The sequence below is a fragment of the Cariama cristata genome, unplaced genomic scaffold, assembly GCF_000690535.1.
Source record: "Cariama cristata isolate BGI_N322 unplaced genomic scaffold, ASM69053v1 scaffold9470, whole genome shotgun sequence".
NCBI lineage: Eukaryota > Metazoa > Chordata > Aves > Cariamiformes > Cariamidae > Cariama > Cariama cristata.
Genome location: NW_009596372.1, coordinates 11835 through 33948, shown reverse-complemented (window position 1 = coordinate 33948; position 22114 = coordinate 11835). Strand labels below are relative to the sequence as shown.

The window sequence follows — 22114 nt, the reverse complement described above, 5'->3', positions numbered from 1 at the left end:
TGTGCAGCAAGCAGTGGAACAGGCTAAGGATGCTGGTCAGAAATGTACGGTATTGTTTCTGTTTATTCCATACTTGCATCAGCAAAATCCCTGATAGGTCCCCAACCCTGCCTTGCTCCTTGTCCCACACCTGGTGGGAAAGTGGGAGGTATTGCAGTGACGCTACAGTTACCTTTGTTTTTCTGTTTTAAAAAGCTCTTGATGAAGTCTACAAAGTCGCTGAAATGAGTGAAAAAGCTGTAAAAAATGTAGCGAATCAAGCAACTTCGTGGGGCAAAAGCTTTGGACAATGAAGATAAAAATATACCACTGCTGAAATTTTTGTAAATCAGTCTCTACTAAATGTACTCTTAAATAAAGAAAATACTTATACTCTACCTGGCTTGCGTGTATTCCTTAGGAATCTTTTGGTTACACATATTAAAAAACCATTCACAATCCCTGGTCTAGGAAGACTGGATCCCTTCACAGAGCAGACAGCTAAAGCTGTGCTATGCTGTTAATGCAAAGACTCTTTTTTTTTTTTTTTTTAATGGGGTAAGGGATGGCTCGGAGTGGGCACAATGTAAAGTCAAAGACTCAAGAGTTGGTCTCTCCCATTTTGTCACTGAGCGTAAGTCATGATCGCGTGTGTGCAAGTCTCACAAGCTGAGCACCAACAGCCATTGGAAGATAAGGTAAGCACCTGTGTACTTTTGTGACTGTGCTTGTACTTCTGGTCTTATCTGTAAAACCGCAATTAGCTACTGTGTTGATGAAGGCTCAAGTATGGTTAAGCTATACGTAAGCACTGTACAACAGCACTGTCATAGTCAAACTAAGGCTAACAGCGGAGCGACGCATTACTGCCGGCAGAGCACTAAGCTTGCCGCTAATGGCTTAACGCTGCCTGAGCTGGATCGCTGGTACAACCTCAACAGCTCTGCACAGCAAAGTATTGATGAGCAATGCAGCACACAGTATGGCAATGGAGTCATTTGCCACAATTGCAGGGCTCCTGTCAAACATATGGACGGACAGTAATCAAGCAGGAGCTAAAAGGATGAGAACTGAGTGAGTCTGGGCTGTTAAACAACAAAAAAACCAAAACAAACTGAACAACAAAAAAAACCCAAATAACAAAAACTCCCTGTGTGCACATGAACTTAGAATGAGATCTTAGACTCTGATACTACAGACTCACCAATTACTAACAGAGTAATTTAGAGGTCACTTACTTGGCATCTTGAAATCACAGCAAGTACTACCGTTGCTCCAACACTTCCTCCTGATAGTGAGAGTTGCCATCAATGAAAACAGGCATAGTACTGAGTTCTTGGCTGGGATAAGAAAATGATTGTTCTACTTGCTTTTCTGTATAACAGAGATATTTTGCATTTAGTAGTTTGCAGGTGGCATGTAACCCTGAACGCTGTAGTTGCATAACAGAGATATTTTGCATTTAGTAGTTTACAGGTGGCATGTAACCCTGAATGCTGTAGTTGTCATCCTTATGAAATTCACTTGCAGCTTGAGAGTACTTATTGAGATGCTATTCAACGTAATCTATGTAATCAGCACTTAATACTGCATGAGAGATTACAAACACCCGCTCGGGTAAGGATGTGTTTTGCTCTAGGTAGTAGGCATGGTTCAGAGCAGGTTCAAATCTAACTTCAGGTACTGACTGGCTCCCCGTCAAACGTCCTCACAAGTTTCTTAGTGAATGTTGTGGCATGTCGGTGAATACAAGCAGTGACGATGTTGCTAGCTGGAAGACAAAACTTGTGTGTGGGGTGTATGTATATATATGTAAGGAGGGGAGCATTCCCCAAGAAGTTCCGTCTAACACCTGATTGAAGTTACAGTTGTAGTAAAAAACCCCTAGTATTTATAACATATACCCCAGAGAGTGACTGGTTTCTTCAGCTGTGGCTAGGAAAAGGCCAGAACTCTTTGCGCTCAAGCCTCTAAAACCACATTAACTCATAGCAACTGTGTGAGATTTTACCACTTTCTCCTCTCTGTCTCTGTTGCCACATCTTCAGAGGTACGTCCTACAGAATGTGATAAGGAACATGCAATTTTTTTTTTTCTGTTAACTGTCTGATCGCATTAGGACTGAGCTCAACAATGCTCAGCACTAGTGTAGCCTTAACGTACAAGACCATTTCAGAGCAGGCTGTCACAAGAAGTCTGGATTCACTGACAGTTTGGTTCTTCTGTTTAGCTACAAGCAAATCAGCTGATAGGGCTGTAATCTTAAGTCAGATTCCAAGTATTAATCTCCTCAAGAATTTCAACTCTCTGATCAAAAGTACCCCAAGTTGTTCTTATACCAGCCTTTGGATATGCTCAGATTTATGTCTCGCAGGTCTCCAACACTGACTCTGTTAACAAGAGGTCAGTAACCACTGCAATCAACTTGGCTGAGGAGAAATCCAGTCAACCTTAAAGGCTCATCTCTGGGTTTGGTAAAATCATGCCAGGTGGTAGGTCTGCTTTCTTTCAAGACATTATGGGGTGTTAATGTGTAAGTGTACAAGAACATAAGATGCTAATGAATTAGGGAGTTCAGGCATAGTGCAGCTTTTGGCTTTTTTTTTTTTTTTTTCCTTCAAAGTGGACAGGAGGTAGAAGACATCCCAGTTAGCTATCTATGCCAGCCTTCCATATGCTCCAACACTGAAAGGGTCTCATTTTTCAAGTTTGCAGAGACAAACCAGAGGTGCTTTATGGGCTAGAGAGGAAATGAAGGTGGAAGGGAAGGAGAACAACAGTAAATTAGCCAAGTCTCCTCACTGCTACAGCACTCTGCATTCAATAACTTTGCTGCTGGATAATGCAACTCAGTTTTTAAGATTCTTTTCTATAATACAACTATTTATTTGTGAGTTTTTAGCCTCCAAGTTTTGGTGGAAGTAGATTAGCATTTTTCAGAGTTGAATTGTTAAAATCTTGGGTTTCATTTTACTGTTTCATAAATGTTCACACAAAAACTGCACTGAAAAATATGATCCAAGATACAGATCTCATGTTTACAGACCCATACTTTGATCACAGTAATTCTTTCAATGCTCAAAGTGTTCTCATTTTAAAAAAAATAAAATGCCAAAGAGTGTGTGTGTGTATATATCCACACAAACACTCTGCATTTAGGTGATCTGTAGTGCTTTTGTAAACCTAGATATCGGCATAGATGATGAAGTAAGCCACTAATTAAATGCATCACACAGGTTTATTGCTCCATGCTGACTACTAGAATAGCTCTTCACACAAATTCGAAAGGACACAGTAAAGACCTGAAATGATTTACCAAATATATCCAACTTCAAAAGTCTTGCTGACAGGCAAGTTCAAGAGACAGAGATCTGTATTGGAGAGCCCCTTAGGATAACTCAGAGACAGTATCTTATCAGTAGGCATGTAATGAATAAACAAGTGTGCTGTGAAGAGTCACAGATTGATTGTAAGTACAGAAAGCTCTTGCACAAAATAGAAAACAGTAATACACCAGCATAGTAGTTTTGGAAAGGTCAACTTTTTTTAATAACTGCTCTTCTCTCCAGGTTATGTCATGCAGTTACAAAGTAGTTAGAAAAAAGCATGAGTTTCTGGGAGGGGCTAGTTGTCTTTTAAAAAAAACATTCATATTCATTACATAAATAACATCTGGCACTTCAAGGGGACTCCACGGGACAAAAGCCTTACACTTTAAAAACTGTGCTTGATCCAATAGTGTTGAGGTCCATTTTGTTGTACTGTAATATGTCCAAAACTTTCAAGACCTCCTGATGACAAAAAAAAAAAAGGCTGTGTGTGTTAAGACAGTAGATTAAGTTTATAGCAGCATTCTAGCTCTTCCGTAGTTTGGCCAATGATTTCTGGGTTCAGTTTCACTTTAGTCGTTCACTGAGGCAATATCTAATTTTCAGAAAGCCTTTGGAAGGAAAAGACTGAAAAAGAATTCGAAAAAACCTAAGTATGATTGCTTACCAAATTCAGACTATCCCTTTTTTAAAAAAAAGGAAACAAACTATAGGGATAATAGTTATGTAGATACTTGACTAAAAACATAACTAGAGTTGCTTGATAGTTTCAGCTTACAAAAATATTAGTCTGTCACCTCTACATACTTCATGGTGATAGTCAAGCTAGCTTCAACAAGCAATAAAAGGCAGTCCTACAACAGCAGCACAGTTAAAGAAAAAACATTGCCTAAAGAGGATCAGGCCTGAAGCTTTACTACAAATAAAAATTAGACTCCTATCAAAGTTAATCCCTGCTGGAGGCCTATTCTTCCTTTGACAATGCCACAGCATTGATCATACAAGGCCTTACCGAAAGTGCCGAAGCCAAAATTACATCATTAAACAAAAGTGCATGAAGTAATAATGAGCTAAGTGCTCATCTAGTACAGTATCTGATCTGAAGTCTGAAAAGTGGCTCAGGTGGCAAGACCACTCTTTCATACATAAAATGTACCATTTTGTTTTGTAGGTGAAATACCCAGAATGGCCCCCACAAGTGCAGATGAACTGTTATCTTCAGATACATACTTGTATACAAATTCCTAATCCATGGATTTTTATTGTAAAAAAGGCTAGTTTGGACTGAACTAACTGAGAATAGAATCCACTATAATGTCAGAAGAAAAGAAAATTTTGTGGTTACATGTAAACTTGTGATAAGTTTTCTCAAGAAGAGGGTACATTAACAGCGAGAGGGATGGGATACAACAAGGAGCAGTAATGGCCTATTTATGTAAAGGTCAGGCCAGCCTCATTGTACACTTTGAAGACTTTCTCAATTGCATTGACATAGGCAGCAGTTCTCAGGTCCAGACCCAGGTTGTACTTCATGGCAGTACGCATGATTTGCTGAAATAGAAAAGGTTATATGTGATTTCTGCAAGCTTCTCCATAGGAACTAAACTAGAGCTTGCTCGGAGGATCAAAGCTAGGAGCATAAGGAGCCACTAGATCAGTATCAGAGCTGCGATCCTTTGTGGATCAGTTCTAAAATGTCTTGATTCCCCTTACAGCTGAGATCTGAAAGGGAAGAAAATCTTTCCCAGATTACTACATTGCCCCTTTTCAGGTCTTGGATCCGTGTGCACCTCAGATACAAGGAGAGACACACAGTCTTTGCCCCACTAATTAAAAGTACCGCAGAGAGGGATTAACCTAAAATTGCTGATGGTAAAGTAAAGCACTCTTAGGTATGTGTCCCATATTAGCCAAGTATAAGAGGACAACTAAAAAGTTTCTAATTACTACAGTCTCTACTAGAAAATACTTCCTGATTTCATGTATTAGTCTCTAACGTTTACTATATCCAGTTAAAGTCGGCTATCCCAGCACAGAGCAGCAATACCTCATACTCACAGTGACTTCCATTATCATGAACTGTTTATCTACTCCTTTAATTGCAAAGAAATTCTGTACAACCCATTCAAAAACTGTCACAAAGTCCTGTAAGTTCTTTTCCTATGAGTATATTTACTAATACAATATTTACCCGGGCAGAACGCTCCATTGTATATGCCAACCCAGAGTGGACAATGTCTTTCTCAGATGCACCCTGCAACAACACGGAATAAAATCAGGGTTTAATCCAAAACACAAAAAGGTATTAATTGCGTATTAGGGACAATGACATATTGGATTCCCATAATTACTGAAGCTTGCTCGCACACTTTCTTCTAACGATTGGTCTAAGAATCTAAATTGCCTTTACTGTGTTACTTGAAGAGCTAATTACAGTCAATTCAATTCTAAAACCTAGATAGAAGCGCTGAAGTCTTTTATACGCCTAGCTTCTAGATGCATGATGCTAGCATTTTTTATTGATGTTGTAACTACTGTTTTCAGCCTTCAGAACACATAGTAAATGTTAAACAAAAAGCTCCCAAGAGTCAATAACCTATAGAAGCTACTCGCAATGGTTTTGAAGACAGGTTTTTAGGAAGGGCATGGATCCTCAATTCATATACTCAACATTGTTATTAGCACTGAGCAACTCCAGAATAACTTTGTTCCCATTAAAATTTAAATACACAAAACAATAAATAGTTGAAGATAGCCTGAATTAGGATGACTGAGTATCTGCTTCAATGTTCCATCATCTTGATTGCTGTAATTTACTAATAAATTGAGACTTGGCTTCACAAAATACGTACTTTCCCACAAACGCCAATTTGAGTTGGATGCAGAAATTACTAGGCCAGTTTCTATGGCTTGTGTTTAAGAGATCACAGCAATCGCTTTAAGCCACAGAACCTTTCCACCATGCCATTCATTTAGCCTAACATTATGAAAATGCTAGCATCTCACTGGATCAGGCTAAAGTCTATTTCTGTCATCTGACAATGGTCCAAGTTTACATGAACTTCCCTTGATTTCTTCCGAGGAAGCGTGGTTTAATGTTTTTCACATTTCACTGGAGTTTTTTCCCCAATAATTTATCCCATCACCTCCTGAACTTGTGCTTAAGAAACAAACCAATCAACCCTTTTATCTTCCATACTTCCCTTGGCAGAGTATTGCACATCTTAACCGTCTGCTGTGCTAGGAACCATGCCCTGTTCTTCATTCTGTGCCTCACTCTGCTGCTTTTGTTTGAACGCATCTCATTCTCTTTCACCATTCTCTCCAGTGAACAATCTATCCTTGCCCATCCATTTTCACATTATTCATTCTATAGAACACTGCCTCCACCTCAGGACTACTTCAGGCCAATAGGACCTAGGTTAGTTCATTGGTCCATGTATGAGAAGCCTCTGTATCTTCAATTATTCTTGTGACCGTGCTCTGAATTTTTTCCACATGTACAATGTTTGAAGATACAGAGACCTAACCTGCATGCAGTATTCAGAAGGCAGACACACTCTGGATTTATATTGAGGCATCATTAGTCAGTCTTATTCTTTTCCCTTCAGAGCTATTTCTAACACTGGATTTGCTTTTTGATTGCTATAGATTTCTAAGCTTATATTTTGTCATTACCTCCAGATCTTCCATTTGAATGCAAATGGATGAACGCACAACCCATCATTTTATGTGAAAATTTCCCCACCATGTATTGCTACACATTCAAAAACAATGAATTTAACCTGACATTTCTTTGCCCATTAATTGAGCCTTAGAGGAACGTTCTACAATTTTTACCCAGCTCTTGTCTGTATTATCGTGGAGTTACAGAAACAGGATATCAAACTAACTGTGGCATGGGATCTTGTTGAAAGTTGTTTGGAAATTTAGGCAAACTGTATCAATAAGATCTCCAAAACAAATTCTGGTAACATTGGAGGCAGTATTTCCCACCGCGAGAGCTCCATAGACTTCGATAGCTAGGGTTCAAAGAAATCATGGAATCCATGTATTTATCAGGTTAGCCAGCAGAAATATCAAGTAGTCCATAGTAAAAAAAAACAGCATCAAGAAAAAACTCAGGTTTTTAAGTTTTTTTTACTGGCCTGCAAAAAGAATCATTCCCTGCACCCTCCCCCGTAAAAAAACCAACTCACATAGTTTGTCTAAACGATGGAGAGAGTCTGTTGCTCTGAGAAACCCCAGTATATGAACAGCCAGATCCAATCTAACACTAGGTACAAATACAAAATACATCTGTATTGAAACTGTAGCTTTTTTACAATATTGGAGGTATTCTGCATGGGCTCAAGTAAAAGAAAAAAAACAGCTTACTTCCAGTATTCCTAAGCAGTTCAGATCATTTGCTTGCTTTATTTGTTTGGCCATCAGGCTAACTACGTACTAATGCCTTGCTTGGGGCAAAAACCTCCATGATAGCTATAATAGTAAAATTTAGACTGCAGTTATGACATCATAATACAGCTAGAGTAACAGTAAAAAAAAAAAAAAAAAAGCAGCAACTACTCACCGATATCCTATCTTGAAATTCTGCTGTAGGCACAACTGGAATAGTTCCACCATGTTTGCCAAATTTTCTTTCCAAGCTTTCCTGGACAGACACTAGAAAGGGGGAAAAAAAAAAAAGCAGAAGCAATGTAACTGATAAGGAAAGAAATGTGCTCCCTAACAGAGGAGCTGACCCCAGGACCTTCAGCATTCAATGGCATGAAATGCAGGCTATAGGGACTGGGGGCAACAGGAGTCATGTAATTTTTGTTTTCTAAGAACAGGGAAAGATGTTGATTTTTCTGTTTTTATAGGTGAATGCCTCCAATATGAGTAGTAATATTGCTATAGTACAGTCACATGGCAAGCACCTGTGGATCTACTGATCCCACTTCTCTAACCTTATAAAGCTGATGGATAGAGCAATCTGGATTAACTTTCCTAACTTGATAGATAGCATTAGACAAAATATTTCTTGAAGTTAATCAATTATCTCCGATTGCACTTTGCATACACACTACTTGCTAAGAAAAAAACCCCACGTGGAATTTTAATTTTTTCCTTAGGATGTGAGAAGTGCTTTAGAACTTTGAATTGACATTTGTTTCATCTTAATTCTTGAAATTTAATTAGTATGGTTTCCTAAACAACATTACAGAGTATTTCAGATGACACAATCTTGAAGTTAAGAAAGGGATTTCAATTAGAATTGCCATAACCCTCAACCACTTTAGAAACACCTTGAAAGGTATCATTTATGAGAAAAAGTTACATTAGCAAACATTCAGATATATGTTTTGACAAGTCCAATGTCCCAAGATTCTCACATGTTTTCTACAGAATATTGTTTAAAATGGAGCAATATCCTGCAGTTCTTCTCCATTAAGCTGCTTCTCTCCATGTAGTCAGTATTCTGGCCCAGAAACTGGGAAGCACAGAATGACCCAAAGTGGAGCTGTAAGCTAGAAGCAGATTTTTACAGTGCTTGTACCAATTATATTATTGCCCTTTATAGAAATCCTCTATTGTTGTACGTGCAGAACAACGTTACCCACTCGAACTTTGAATACTTCTCAAATACCAAGTGTACAGCTGAAAGATGTTTATTAAAAAGTAATAAATATTTCACGTAAGTGGTTTCAGTTCAGTATTTTCACAAAACTGAGGAAAGCATCATTTTAAGAATTAAAACATAACTGAAAAAAGTATGCATTTAACTTAAGTCATCAGAGTTGCAAGTCAGTTAACCAACCTATCAAATCTTTCCTACTCTTCAGTATGCAGCAGTAAGAGACTTGTGGGAAATTGCAGTGAATTTAAAATAGTTCTGTATTCATTTCTCCCACATTTGGTGTTTGCTAGTCCAATCTATTAATTAAACAGCGAGCTGAAAGCGGAACTGAGCACTTACTGAGCAAGTGGTAGTTTGAATCCCTTTCATATTTAAAAGTCAAGCGGCCATAACTGACGTGGTTCAAGTTTTTGAGCCATTCAAAATAGGATACTGTTACACCGCCAGCATTCAGGTAAAGATCCTGCACAGAGACAGTAAATGTCTTGAATTGTGACCATGTGACAAAGACAGCTCTATTGTATTAGGAAAAAGCAAGCAGAAGCATTATGTACAAAATACTAGTTTAAACTGCAGTACAGAAGACAATCCGGTTGTTACTGTTACACACTGGTAAGTGACAACACTTACCCTCTTCTGTAGTCCAGGGATTACTTCTACTGATTTAAAAGAGGACTTGACTTTAGAACACATGAAGTTCAGGTGTGCTTGACTGACTACTTTCCTTTTATTTTAGCACAAGATTTTAATCAAGAAAATTAAGGCATTCTTAGGGCATCTCAGTGACTAAAGGCTGAAGATCAGCCACTCCTTCTAACAGCATCACTTGATCAGGACACCCTTTCTCTGGGAAAAGATTACCATTATACCTGGTTAGGTCTTATTCTTTCAAATTATCACTATAGACAACACTTACTCTACACAATCTACAATACGCAGTTCTGTCAGAGCACCACCCTGAGACACAGTTTCCAAACAAATTGGCCAGTGTATTTACTCTGCCTTCTCCCTTTGCATAGTGGACTATTTAGTTGAGCAAATGTCAGCTAATACTCCAAAATGCAAAACTACAGATTTAAGAACTAATTGTGGATTGTTCTCTCTTACAAATATGTAGCCTTCATGTAATAGTTATCTTTGGTCATTTACAGATGCAGTGAGATCTTTAATTAATTACTACCAATCTTAAGCAATATTGACAACTATTTCCTAGATAGCAGTTGTTAAAACCCACTCTAAGAGAACTAATAGCTATTAATATAAACGTTCAATAAATAACATCTTGTTACAAATCACAGAAATATTAACCTTGTAATGAAAATCAAAGGTCAAAATAGAACCTTACAGGGATAACCATAATATTCCGGTCTAAGAAGATTTTGTCAGCTTCAGGAGTCGTAGGCCCATTGGCACCTTCAGCAATAATCTGAAAGGAATCACAGCAAAGTAACTCAGAGGTATATGTTTGTTTTCGTCCATGCTAATTATTGAATGCTGGTATTTAAACAAGCCTTCCCTATTTTTCATTCAACATTTGAACTCTCCAACTTACTTTTGCTTTAACCTTGTGAGCATTGGCCTTAGTCAACTGCTTTTCGCTGGCAGCAGGGATAAGAATGTCGCAGTCTGTTTCCAGAATACTGCCCTCAAGTATCTGTGCTTTAGGGAAGCCCATGATTGTCCCGTGTTGCTGTTTGAAGAAAACAAACCAAGGTGTTTCAGGTGTGTGTGTACTTGTATGACTTCCTCCCCTTCTAATTTTCAAAAAAGAAAGAAGCGAGAAGCAACAGGACTAGAAAGATGGCACATAATTCCTATCTTTACTTCGATTAGGCGTAAAAAGCAAGCTACAAAGTTTGGATAACAGTTGAAGTTCCCACAATTGAGGCATAACTGCTCTCTGGCCAAAGACACTGATAACCATTTAGGCTCTGGACTATTTAAAAAAAAAAAAGTCCCTCTCAACTCAAAATACATGGCAAATGCAATAGTTTTCAAATAACTGAAATAACCCACCAGTCTGCTACACACAGGATAAGTTGCATCACATAAGATTCAGAAATACCATTTTAAAATTCAGTACTACAATGATAGCCTTTGTTCAGTGACAGAATCTTTTCATTCTTTTCACAAAGGGGGTGATAAAGACATGCAAATACTCCCTATGTAAAAGAAGACACATCAAATAAGCACCTTAGAAACTCTAAGTAGAAGATGGTATTTCAGTGCCTGCGAACTGTCCCCTCAAGTCTGCTTCACTTGGAAATTGAAATAAAAAGACCATATCCAGTTTTCATTCTAAACTACATATTCAAGTCACACTGCCAGACAGGCTTTCCTTTTTTCAGAAACATCCGATAGATAAGAAGCAGCAAAAGTGCACTTTGAAGTCTTAAATGTCCATATGCTTGTGATTCTCAGTCAGGAATCCTTCAGAAACCTCCTTGTCCTGGTTCCTTGAGACATCCTTCCTAGTTTAGTCATAAGCAAGGCAAAATAATCATGAATTCCAATTCTGAAACCAAAGTAATTGGCCTGCACACATGCAAGCCCTTGCCATTTTTCTGAGAGTCAGGTCAAAAGGTAAAAAAGGTACCACCTACATTCATGTTGGGGATAAGGAGAAAGCCAGAAGAATCAACATTCCTAAGCCATTTTGTAAGTACTAATTGCAGCAATTTCAATATCACAAATTAATACCAGTCTACAGTCATCCTATGTACTTGCAAAGCTGACAAAAAATGAAAATCTTTCTGCTCAGCTAAGTTTCATACCAATTTGTAATCTTCCAGTTCCTTTGGGTCAATCCCATCAGGATTCCAGATAGAACCATTAAACTCTCCAACAGCAACGCATTTTGCTCCAAAACGATGCAAGTATCTCATAGAATGCAAGCCCACGTTACCAAATCCCTGAAGGTGGAAAGAGAAAAGTAGTTAACCCTTCAGCTAAAATAATGATTACTGCTAAGGCTTATATAGCTTTGAGTAGTTTCAAATAGTTCTTCACCTATTAGCATATCTTGGTGTTAGACGATGTGTATAGGAAAGATGGCAGAAATCTACACGCATTCTATTCTAGTCTGAATATCATTGTAGAAATTATGCATTGTAGCCAGCCATGTACAGTTGTGCTAAGTTTTTTATGCCGGAAATACAGAAGGGAAGTATTAATGCTACTATGATAGTATCAAAGCTATGACATTTAGAAACATAGGAACATTATATGTGTCTATTTTATAACTGCCACTGTCTTAGAGGGATTCATGGATTTATGCATGACTACTGAAAGGTTTGACTAATATTTGCAGGCCAAGAAATACTCTTATTTAATTTTGATAAGGAAGGTTTGCAAGTGTAAAACCATCCCACGATGGAAAGCATTAAACGAGCATATCATTAATTCTTCACATTAAAACATACATACTAGTAGGAAGCTAATGAACTTCTGAAGTGGTCTAGTACAAAACAGACTGCCTAAATTTAAATTTAGATAATCTTGTGTTTCATTAGCATGTTTTACATCCTTACGGGTGTAGAAAACCTAATTCCAAGGCCATTATTCAACATTCTGGAAGTAAAGGAACACACATGGCACACCAAAAGGTCTCATGATCCATGTGAAAAGTTTGTAGTAAGATTCTATGCTGGAAAAAAGCTAAATATGAAATTCCTGTGTAACATAGCTCAAATTATATTTAGGATTTTTGTTTATATATTAGAAGCAAACTTCTATACAACAGTTCGTCATGCGTTAGGTCTCTCTGCAATGCTGTATCCTCTTTTTCTTAGAAAAATTTTCAGCTATTCTTACGGCCACATTTTCAGTCTAAGTTACGCTTAAGTGCCTGTTGGTTGGCCCTCTGCCAGGCATGAAAATGCCAAAGTGCAGGTAGATGAGTGTGCTGCTGGGTCCGTGCAGGGCAGAGATGTTTGTTTCAGCCCATCAGTTAACTAGAGGACAACTTGGAGGTTACAATTACTCTGCCATTTCTAACAACCAATGCATTGGTAACTGAAAACAACAAAACAAAGTAAAGATCCCTCAAATCCTCAGTTTAACATACTGTTCAAAGCTGAACAGAGCAAGTTATTGCTTTGAAATTTTAAGAATGATAATGCATATAACCAAATACCAAACCCCTTCAAAATTCAACTACATAAATCCTGAAGTCTTATGAACACCAAAACCATATGTTCAATCCTATAAATTTAGGATAAGGTACTGGTTTCTACTTTTCCAACTGCTCATTCTACAGTGGAATAAGAACATAACCACCAATTCCTTTTCTCCCTAAAATTTTTTATTACAAAACACCACAACAAATTTTGTGTAGGCAGTAACAGTGTAATAGCTCATCGAAAAGCGCGCAATGCCTTAGTTTAAAGAACTCCTGTAATAGTATTTCACTTTGTTCTTTGCAGCCTATGTTTATAAAGACTGAAGATTTGGCTTTGTGCCTGTAGAGTACAATCAAAAGTTCAGTTTTTAAAAAATAGTCCAAAATAAGGGCACCTATGTTGCTTGAAAAGTGCTTCTAAAGTTTGAGAGTAAAGGTTAACTTGAAGTCATAAAACCCTGACAGGATTTATTGCTACAGCCCTTTCTAAAAGCAGCTCTACTGGAAGTTTGTTTACTACTTTTTCCCCTACAGTTGAAGGAAAAAAGTTACCTGAACAGCAAATGTTTTATCCCCAAAGCCAGGAGTCATTCCTAATATGCTCATATACGATGCTTCATTGATGAAATTTTCAATTCCATGGAAGAGACCACGACCAGTTGCAGATATACGTCCATGGATCCCACCCTGGCTGATGGGTTTACCAGTTACGCATGCATGTGCGTTAATATCCTGTAAAACAGTGAAGGACTTGTGAGCTATGGAATTAATCAAAGAACTGCTGGAACAAGAAGTTTTGTAACTTTAGAGATAAGGGAAAACATGAGTTGTAAGAGTCAGAACATGATACAGTTTATATACATTTAGTTTCTAAAGATGATTTCCCTCCTCACTTGTATGAACACCTTCTCAGAAATACTCTAGTACATGTCAGGAAAGTTGCATAATGCAATACTGGATATGCTCTGTAATTTTTTGTTGTATTTAAGCATACATGTTAACTTCAGTCTGCAGTTAGTTAATTATGGTGACATCTATGTTGCACTGTTAGCAACGAGCAGACCTTTGACCAATCAAAAATCTTTGGGGGATATGTTTCTCAAAATTAGCTCCTATTACAGCTGTAATTTCCATTGTTACTCTTGACATTTTAATCTTTCAAAGGGCTCAGGCATACCCTTGGACTGGTTTTTAATAATCTTTAAACAGTGTTTAGTGTTCCTTTATAGCAAATTCAGTTATTTTAAAATGACTATACAGGCCTAATACTTTCCTGATGTCAGAATACTGGGATGTTTCATCTCAGAGGAAAATCTACAGTACAACTGTCATATGGGAAAAGTTAGATAAGCATGTATTACTTTTATTCAGAACAGCAATATATACCATCAAGCCTCTATCCTTAATTTGGTGGCAATAAAGTTAAATTTTCCATATGCTAGACAGCTAGCCAAGATAAAACAGACTATTTAAAACCAGAGCTAATTTTTCAAATTGAAATTAATAACTTGAAAAAACTTCTTCCAAACTAGACACTGTTTCAGCCTCCCTCTTCTGTCACCTCTGGTTCCCATGCTCCCACACCCTGGGAGCAGAGTCACACAGTGGCTTGCCTCCAACACAAGTGAGGGAGTAGGGATGAAAGGGAATCCACTGAAATGAATCTGCCAGCAGCCGGATGGGTTGCTATTCCACCAGCCGCATATTCACTTGGAGGCTCCCTCCCCTCCATCACTTGTGCCAAATGCATTTGCATGCCTGTGGCGTGAGTGCAAGATGCTTGGTGAGAGGAAGGAAAGGAGCAGACAAAAGTGGAGGCAGAATAGCGGAAGATGACTAGAGCCATAATGGGAACAAAAACTATTTGTTTGAAAATGACAGTGAGTTAACCTCAAAGCCAAAGGTAACCCCTCTTTAAAAACAGCAAGAGTGATGCTGAGCTTGCCACGAAATTCTTCATTCCGTTTCCCAAAATATAGCTGCATTGCTGTCATTAAGCTGTACGCTCCCCCTGGTGGCGTATCAACTGTAAACAAGATAAACAACTTGGCCTGGCATTTTGATGTATTTTTAGGTTTTCATTCTGTTTTAGATTGGAACTGCTTTTTAGCCTTCAGGCACTCACAAAGGAGGAAGTATGTTTTATAAATACTTGACAAAATACAGCCTCCCACCATGCATAAGAATGTATTTATTAAAGTCCCTTCACATGTCCCAAAAGTCAGTTGGATGTGTCAGGAAGTACTGAAGAGTGGAAACGATGAATTTAATAAAAAAACTTTAGCCATATATAATTCAGTGATCCAGCAACCTAAGATGGATTTTCTGGAACAGTTAACATGGTAGTTATTAAAGACTCGCATGGTTTGCTAAGAAAACAGAGCGGGAGGTGAGGGCAGGTCTGGGTCTTCTTAGTCACATATACAAACCACAGCTGATGTCAAAGTCCTAAAAACTTTGGTTTTAAGTCAATCAAAAAAATGCTTGACACATCTTGGGCCATGAAGAAGGACCATGGCTTTTAATGAGAAACTTGCAAAATCGCTTATGGCTAGCATTAAAGACTTCTATATTAGTACTAATAGTCTGTGAACTTAGTTGGCAAAGTTCAGACATTGAATTTTTGCTCGTTTCTTAACCCCTTTCCACACTGCAGTAATATTCTCCCTGTCTCTCCAGCTTCCTGGCTCTGTATGTTAGGTTTTGAGCAGACTTTCCCTATCTGTTTATATCTGTTATTTGACTTTTCCTTTCCACTTCAAGCTCCCTGAACCCATCTCTGTGCAACCACACGGACTCATCAGGTCAGTAGATTTCTCAGACTGATCCCTCTCACCGAAGAGTTATCTTTCCACTCAACTGAATGTAGTCCCTTGCATAGCTTCCATCTGTTTTCTGAATTAAGGCTACTTTCACTTTTGTTCAATGGTCATTTTCTGCTCTTAGTTCCTCCTTCCCTCATGGTCACTTTTATATATTTGGTATTCCTTAACCACCTTTATTTTTGTTCTTGGTGTCTCAACCAGATAGTTATCTGAAGCATCTTCCTCTACAAACTGGTTTTGATAGATTATTCCACTTCTTTACAGCCTTGCCAGAGTTCTCGTCTTCCTTCTCTATACCTGGTCATTCTCCCCAATAGCTCATAAGTTCCACTATGGCTACCATTCTCTCTTCTGTGTACAAACAAGCAACCCAACAAAATTAAGTAAACTGATTTAATTTTTTTCCTTATTTCAATTCTTTAATTAACTTCTCAGAAAAATGTACCTAAATCCTATTTTTTTTTATTCTTCAAGAATAAGACACTGTCATATACAGAGCGCCTAGGAATAAAAGAAGCTGTTGTAGCATAATGCAAATTACATAGTTGTTGGTTTGTTTCCTTTTGCCTTGAAGCGTGTGGATGTGTAGGACTACACAACAACCTGAGATGACAAAGTGGAAAGAATAAGAAATTCAGGCATTTAAACAACATCTCCTGTATCAGTGTTTAGTTTTCCACCTATTAAAAAACCTGAAGCTTCTGTATAAAACTGTATGTGACCTATCAACAAATACAGCAAACCTTAAAGCAGGTCATGTGCTGTGAGCCTTCTATGTCAGTCATAATATAACAATGCTGTTGTATCACAGTGGAATAAGCATTTTAGGGCATTCAGTTAAACATTAAAACTTAAAAGGCTTTGAAGTAGTAGTTTTCTTAAATTTTGGAAGTTTAAGTGATGACTGAGGGAACAAGTTGCCACTTTGCATGTTGAAGTCTTTCTGAAGTAATAATTTTGGCTTTTATCAGGTTTAGAGTTTTAAATAAAATATTTACATTTACATATGTGAATAACAAAAAGCAAGTAATGCTTTACAGTAATATCCCTATCTACAGACAGCTCTGTGTAAAAGTGATTTAACTGAACTGATCAGCACATCACAGCCTATTCCTCAAGCATTCCTTTTTTCCCCTCCCATAAGATACCTTAGACTGTATTTCAGATCGAGAATAACATGCGCCACACCATCCTGCTATTGTTAAAGGCATCAGACAGCACAAGACCGGTATTCTGCCAAGAGACTGTCTCAGGAAAGCCAGGCACGTCTTGAACAGACATGCCAGAGAGAAATATGTGTTGGGTGGCTCTAATGCCTTATTACTGGGAGCGTACACCCTGCTGTATTTCTGAGGAACTGTTGGAAGGGATTGCAGAAAGTGAAAAGAAAGAGTCTTTTCAATTCAAAAGGAGCTGGGATAGGCAAACATGCAATAGCTTAGCATATTAACACGCTAGTACAAAGCTATGGCAAGACTCCTTAGCAAAGTATGCCCCACTGGAGTAGCAGAAACCACATCTGAAAGAGAAGCTAGAAAGTTTGGGTAGCATAGATAGTAAAGTCTTAATTCTTAAGTTGTCCATAATACATTTTTCTTTTGTTCAACCTGTCAAAAGTATACAACAAAAGTGTGTGGTCAACAGTCATGTTTTTGGTACAGTCAAAACAGGTACAAATCACCCCAGCAACATAAGGACAAAGGCCAAATTAAGGGCTACAATTAAAAACTTTAAATTTTTTATTGCCTTCTGGGCAATAAATTATATCAGTGTCCTTTTGCATTACATTTTTGAGAATTTGCTGAAGTTTACACTGATAACTTGTTACTTTTAGGGGACCACAGAGAACTTTAATGCTTTTACAGGTTATACCAATAGTGCAAACTTAATTTACACGGTCTCTTGAATGCACAAAGACACGAGCATTTATTTAATAATGCTTGTAAATTCAGTAGTCTGAAATGGAAAGATTTCAGTACTTTAAGAGTATACGAACTATTATGAACTAATTGTTTAACAACTTTAAATTAGTAATTAGAATACTATTGAAAAACAGAGGGAAATGGTAGAAATAGAAGCCAATTTTAGACTAAGTATGAGACCTTTAAAAGCAGTGTATTTTCTTTTTCCTGAACAGTTGCACCAAGTATTGTATCAGACAAACTTAATTTAAGCCTAGTATAAAAACATTAACCTTAAAGCTATTTTTCCTTAACTATACCCTAAAAACCTCACACCAGTTACGTTGTTACAGTTTGCAAGAATATATTTAGATTCGCATAATTAAATCAAATGATATGATTAAGCAGCATGGTAATAAATTTCTAGACAAACGGATTTCTGCAAAGACCAGGAAAGCTTTTCTACTTCAAAGCCTCTGCTCAAAACTTACATAGTGTCCTATGGTATTGGCATAGGTGTCGGCAATCCAGGACATCTCCCTCTCCCCTGTGCTCATATCAGGAGCAGGCACATCAACACCAGGTCCTGTTGGCAACAGTGAAAACAGCTTTTAAGGATCAAACATGAATAGTTATCTTCAGCCATTACTCCCCTTAGGAACTGTGCAGGCCTTGGCAGAGAAGAACTGTTTCCCTGTTTAATCCTCAGTTTATTATGCAAGCAACAGATTCTTCTCGATTCAATTCAGTTTTAGATGCCATACCATGCATCTAAAACCTCCAACCTTTCACACAAGCCATTCAGTAAAATGAAGGTCAGTTTGTCAATAAAAAGTCAGAGTAAGATAATGTATCGAAAGTATATTTACTTTTCTTTTTATGATCACTGCTGTAATAGGAAGGGCATTAACTAGGTATGATTTCTATATACCATGATGTTGATTGGGTTTTTTGCATTAGAATTTCCTTTTTGTTCCTGGGTGTGTTTAAGAATTGAAGATAGGCTGTTTCTAGTCATTGCACTGTAGCACATGCATGTGATTTTACCACTCACTTCAAGAAAGAGACATTGTGTCTTTCTTGATGAAATAAACCTTTGAAAGAACTTTCACACATCTTTTGTAATAAAAACAAATTGTTTATTTTTTCTAGATAATTAAAAATAGCATTTGCCTAACCTATTTAAGATCAGAGGGACTTGCTCAGCAAGATTTTAAATGCAACTCTGCCTCTACTGATTTTTTTTCTAAGTATTTTTAAAAGGTTTGTAAAAGCTGTATAGCACTAACCATAGAGCCAAAAAAGAAGACAATTTTAATGAAACCATTTTAATTGTCACTAAACTAACAATCACTATAGCTGGCATAGCGTGTAGTATTACCCTAGTGACATGTAACATCAGTAAGCGTGTTTATACAGAAGCTTAATTTAGATGAGAAACACTCTGGCTGAAGAGCAAGGAAATGCAGATAAATGGATATACCTTCCCAGGGGCAGTTAGACAACAGGAATACATGACAGACCCTTAACTAGTTACATGCCACCTTATTCACTTGAATAAGAACCTCCTTCAGGTAAAGATCCTCCATTTAATTATAAGTCAAGCTAGTAACATTCAGCTTTCTCTAGAGGAGACTTCCAGATAGCAACTACAACAGCAAGCTATCAGAACTACTCAGGATTGAGAGTCTGAATGAAACACCTGCTAACATTACAGAAGCTGAGGTTCTGTTACAACAGGCAGCTATGCTTCTCTTGCAGCCTGTGGTTGCCATGGGTGAAGCCATCAACTTTCTCTGGGGTAGATCTTCTATTTCCTTCCTCTGTTTCCTCAGGTATCTCCCAAAGGCCTCAACTGAGACTACAGGAAACAGTAACTGAAGAGTTTTATATTAGAGATTAAAATTGCAGCAAACTTGGTCACAATTTTATAATCTACCTCTAACAGAAATGTGATTCATTTTGGATCCTGTGAGCTCAGCTTTTGTGGCTTTTCACAGCAGAACAGCAACCAGTAGAAAGTTAAGACACAGTTCCCTTTAAAATGCACTAAGACACAATGACTTAATTCTTTGTGGCTCTTTGCTGAAAGTTCTATACCCAAATTATTTACAGCTCAAAAAAATATGGTTATTTAAGGATACTATCTAGTGGACACTACCAACACACAATAAATCAGATTCTTAAATTTTAATAGTAAAACTGCCCAACATACCAATAAAGCCCTTTTTTGCCAGCTCCATGGTAAACCTTCTTGTGATCTTTTCCAATTCATTGTCCTACAGAGAAAATGCAATAAATATCACAAGAAATCATTAGTGTTTATGAGTATTTGCTAGAACTTATGTCCAAGCATAAACAGACGCCCTTTTCTTTTAGAAGAAAGGATGATTCTTATTTTTATACCATTTATATGCCACTCCCTAACAGACCCTTGGTATTCAGGCAGCACAAGGAAACATTCGGCTTGCTTTCTGTACATTCTGCTCCATGACAAGTTGGGAGTGTGGCACAGGAAGAACCACCTGTGCTTGTAGCAGAGATTTCCAGCAAACAAATCTGATATCCTGTGTGAGAGATTTATAACCAGCAACAGTAATAGCCAGCCTGCCAGTTGTGTAATCAACACAGTTGAATGACTTCACACAAATCCTTACAGGAGTTTTGAGCTTAGAATATCTGTTATGTATTCCAGTATTCCTTTCTGTATGAGTTAGTTTAATTAGGGCAAGAAGGCAAGCCTGCAGTAAACCTTTTATAAGCCATGTTAGTTATTATTCACACTGGAACACTGCATAGAAAGGTTTAATGGAGCATAAAACTATTCGTTGAAATAAACAAAAACATTAACTTTTTTCTAAGAGTAATTTAATTAAAGTCTTTATTAACAGTATCAACTTAAAGTTTCAGGTTCCAAATTATTTGTAGTCTCCTGACTTTAAGAAAAAAAGTAATAAATTAAATAATTGAAGTATTTCACCTCTGAAACACAGACCTTTTAAAAATTCTTTTCCTACCTATTGCATGCACAAGCTAAAATCACTCATTACAGAGGCAGAAGTGGCAGGAAGTTTTAAGTGGTCAATAATGCCCTCAGAAGAGCTTTTTTAACTGGCTGGCTTCAGTACTACAGATCACTGAATTTTTATCTATGATTAAGCTTACTGTGTAGTTCTTGGGGTTGATCTTGACACCAGCCTTTGCTCCACCAAATGGCACATCTGAAAGAATGCAAAGGAAAATCATTTCACTTTTTAAACAATAAAAGCAGAACACATCAGTAACGTGTGAGTAATCATCTCTTTGATTGTAGTAGTGAATTCGGTTTTGCCATGTTTAGGGCTTCACAAGCGTAAGCTATAACCTGATCTAGGTACTCCTATAAAAATGGGAAATCTTTCAAGGGCACCTTGAAAATGGCATTTGAAACTCAAAAATTCATGGTTTAAATTTTCTATGCTTCAAGCTCTTGTATGTGGCACTTACAGAAACAGTAAGTTTTACTGTTTATACTTTACTGGTTTAGCTCAGAAATTTTCCTTTGGAAGTCCTAAGTGAAGTGTTTCTAGAGACATTAAGAAAGCATTTTGTTTTCTTACATATAACATGCAGATTCTCTCCAAACTCCCCTACAACTTAGCAGGCATGTATGAATTATATTTCTTTATAACTCATAAAGGAATTTTATCTTCCTCTCTTCACAGCTCCCCTGCCTGAATCCTTTACAGCCTCCATCTGTTCCCCCTAAAATTAGCCCCCTCCCCAACCAAGTTTGTCATACTTTGATTTGAATTCAAGATGCAAAATTTTTACAGGAGGGGGTACCTAGCAGAATTTGGACTTTTCAAGTGAAAATACAACTTTATTCAAGTATCTACAGTAAGCAGAGGGAATATGTATTATTACTTTGGTCACGACATATTTTTCCCATCTTGCCACAGATTTTAGTCAGAGGTTAGCATCTAAAACGTAATTTAATCCTTTAGATGTCTTTTTCTCATTGTATCCTTGCTTGAAAAATTATCACTTACCAACCACGGCACATTTGTATGTCATTAGAGATGCTAAGGCTTTCACTTCATCCACACTAACATCCAAACTATAACGAATACCTGCAAAAGATACATGAGGAAAAAAAGGAATTCACTGAACAACTTCACAGGTACTTACAAATCGGGAAGGTTAATTCTACACCAGCCAACTATAGCATGTCACATATGTAATTTATCAACTTATTTGCTTTAAGACTTAAAGAACAATTCCCCATTCTCCCACTTAAATATCTACATTTTCCTCAGCAGAAATTCAAGATTTCAGTAGTTCTCTGTTAAGTAGTT

General features: G+C 37.5%; 1 protein-coding gene across 1 annotated transcript; it reads right to left on the bottom strand.

Moving 5' to 3' along the window:
• Window positions 1-3505: 3505 nt before the first annotated feature.
• LOC104165986 (glutamate dehydrogenase 1, mitochondrial) lies at window positions 3506-21889 on the bottom strand (the record flags this gene model as incomplete). The annotated part of the gene is made up of 12 exons (XM_009705775.1): window positions 3506-4859; window positions 5500-5562; window positions 7882-7973; window positions 9271-9394; window positions 10277-10357; window positions 10484-10621; window positions 11706-11843; window positions 13604-13783; window positions 18269-18363; window positions 19993-20056; window positions 20943-20998; window positions 21809-21889. Coding segments are annotated over 12 exons (1232 nt in total), but the record flags the coding sequence as incomplete, so codon positions are not given.
• Window positions 21890-22114: the final 225 nt, after the last annotated feature.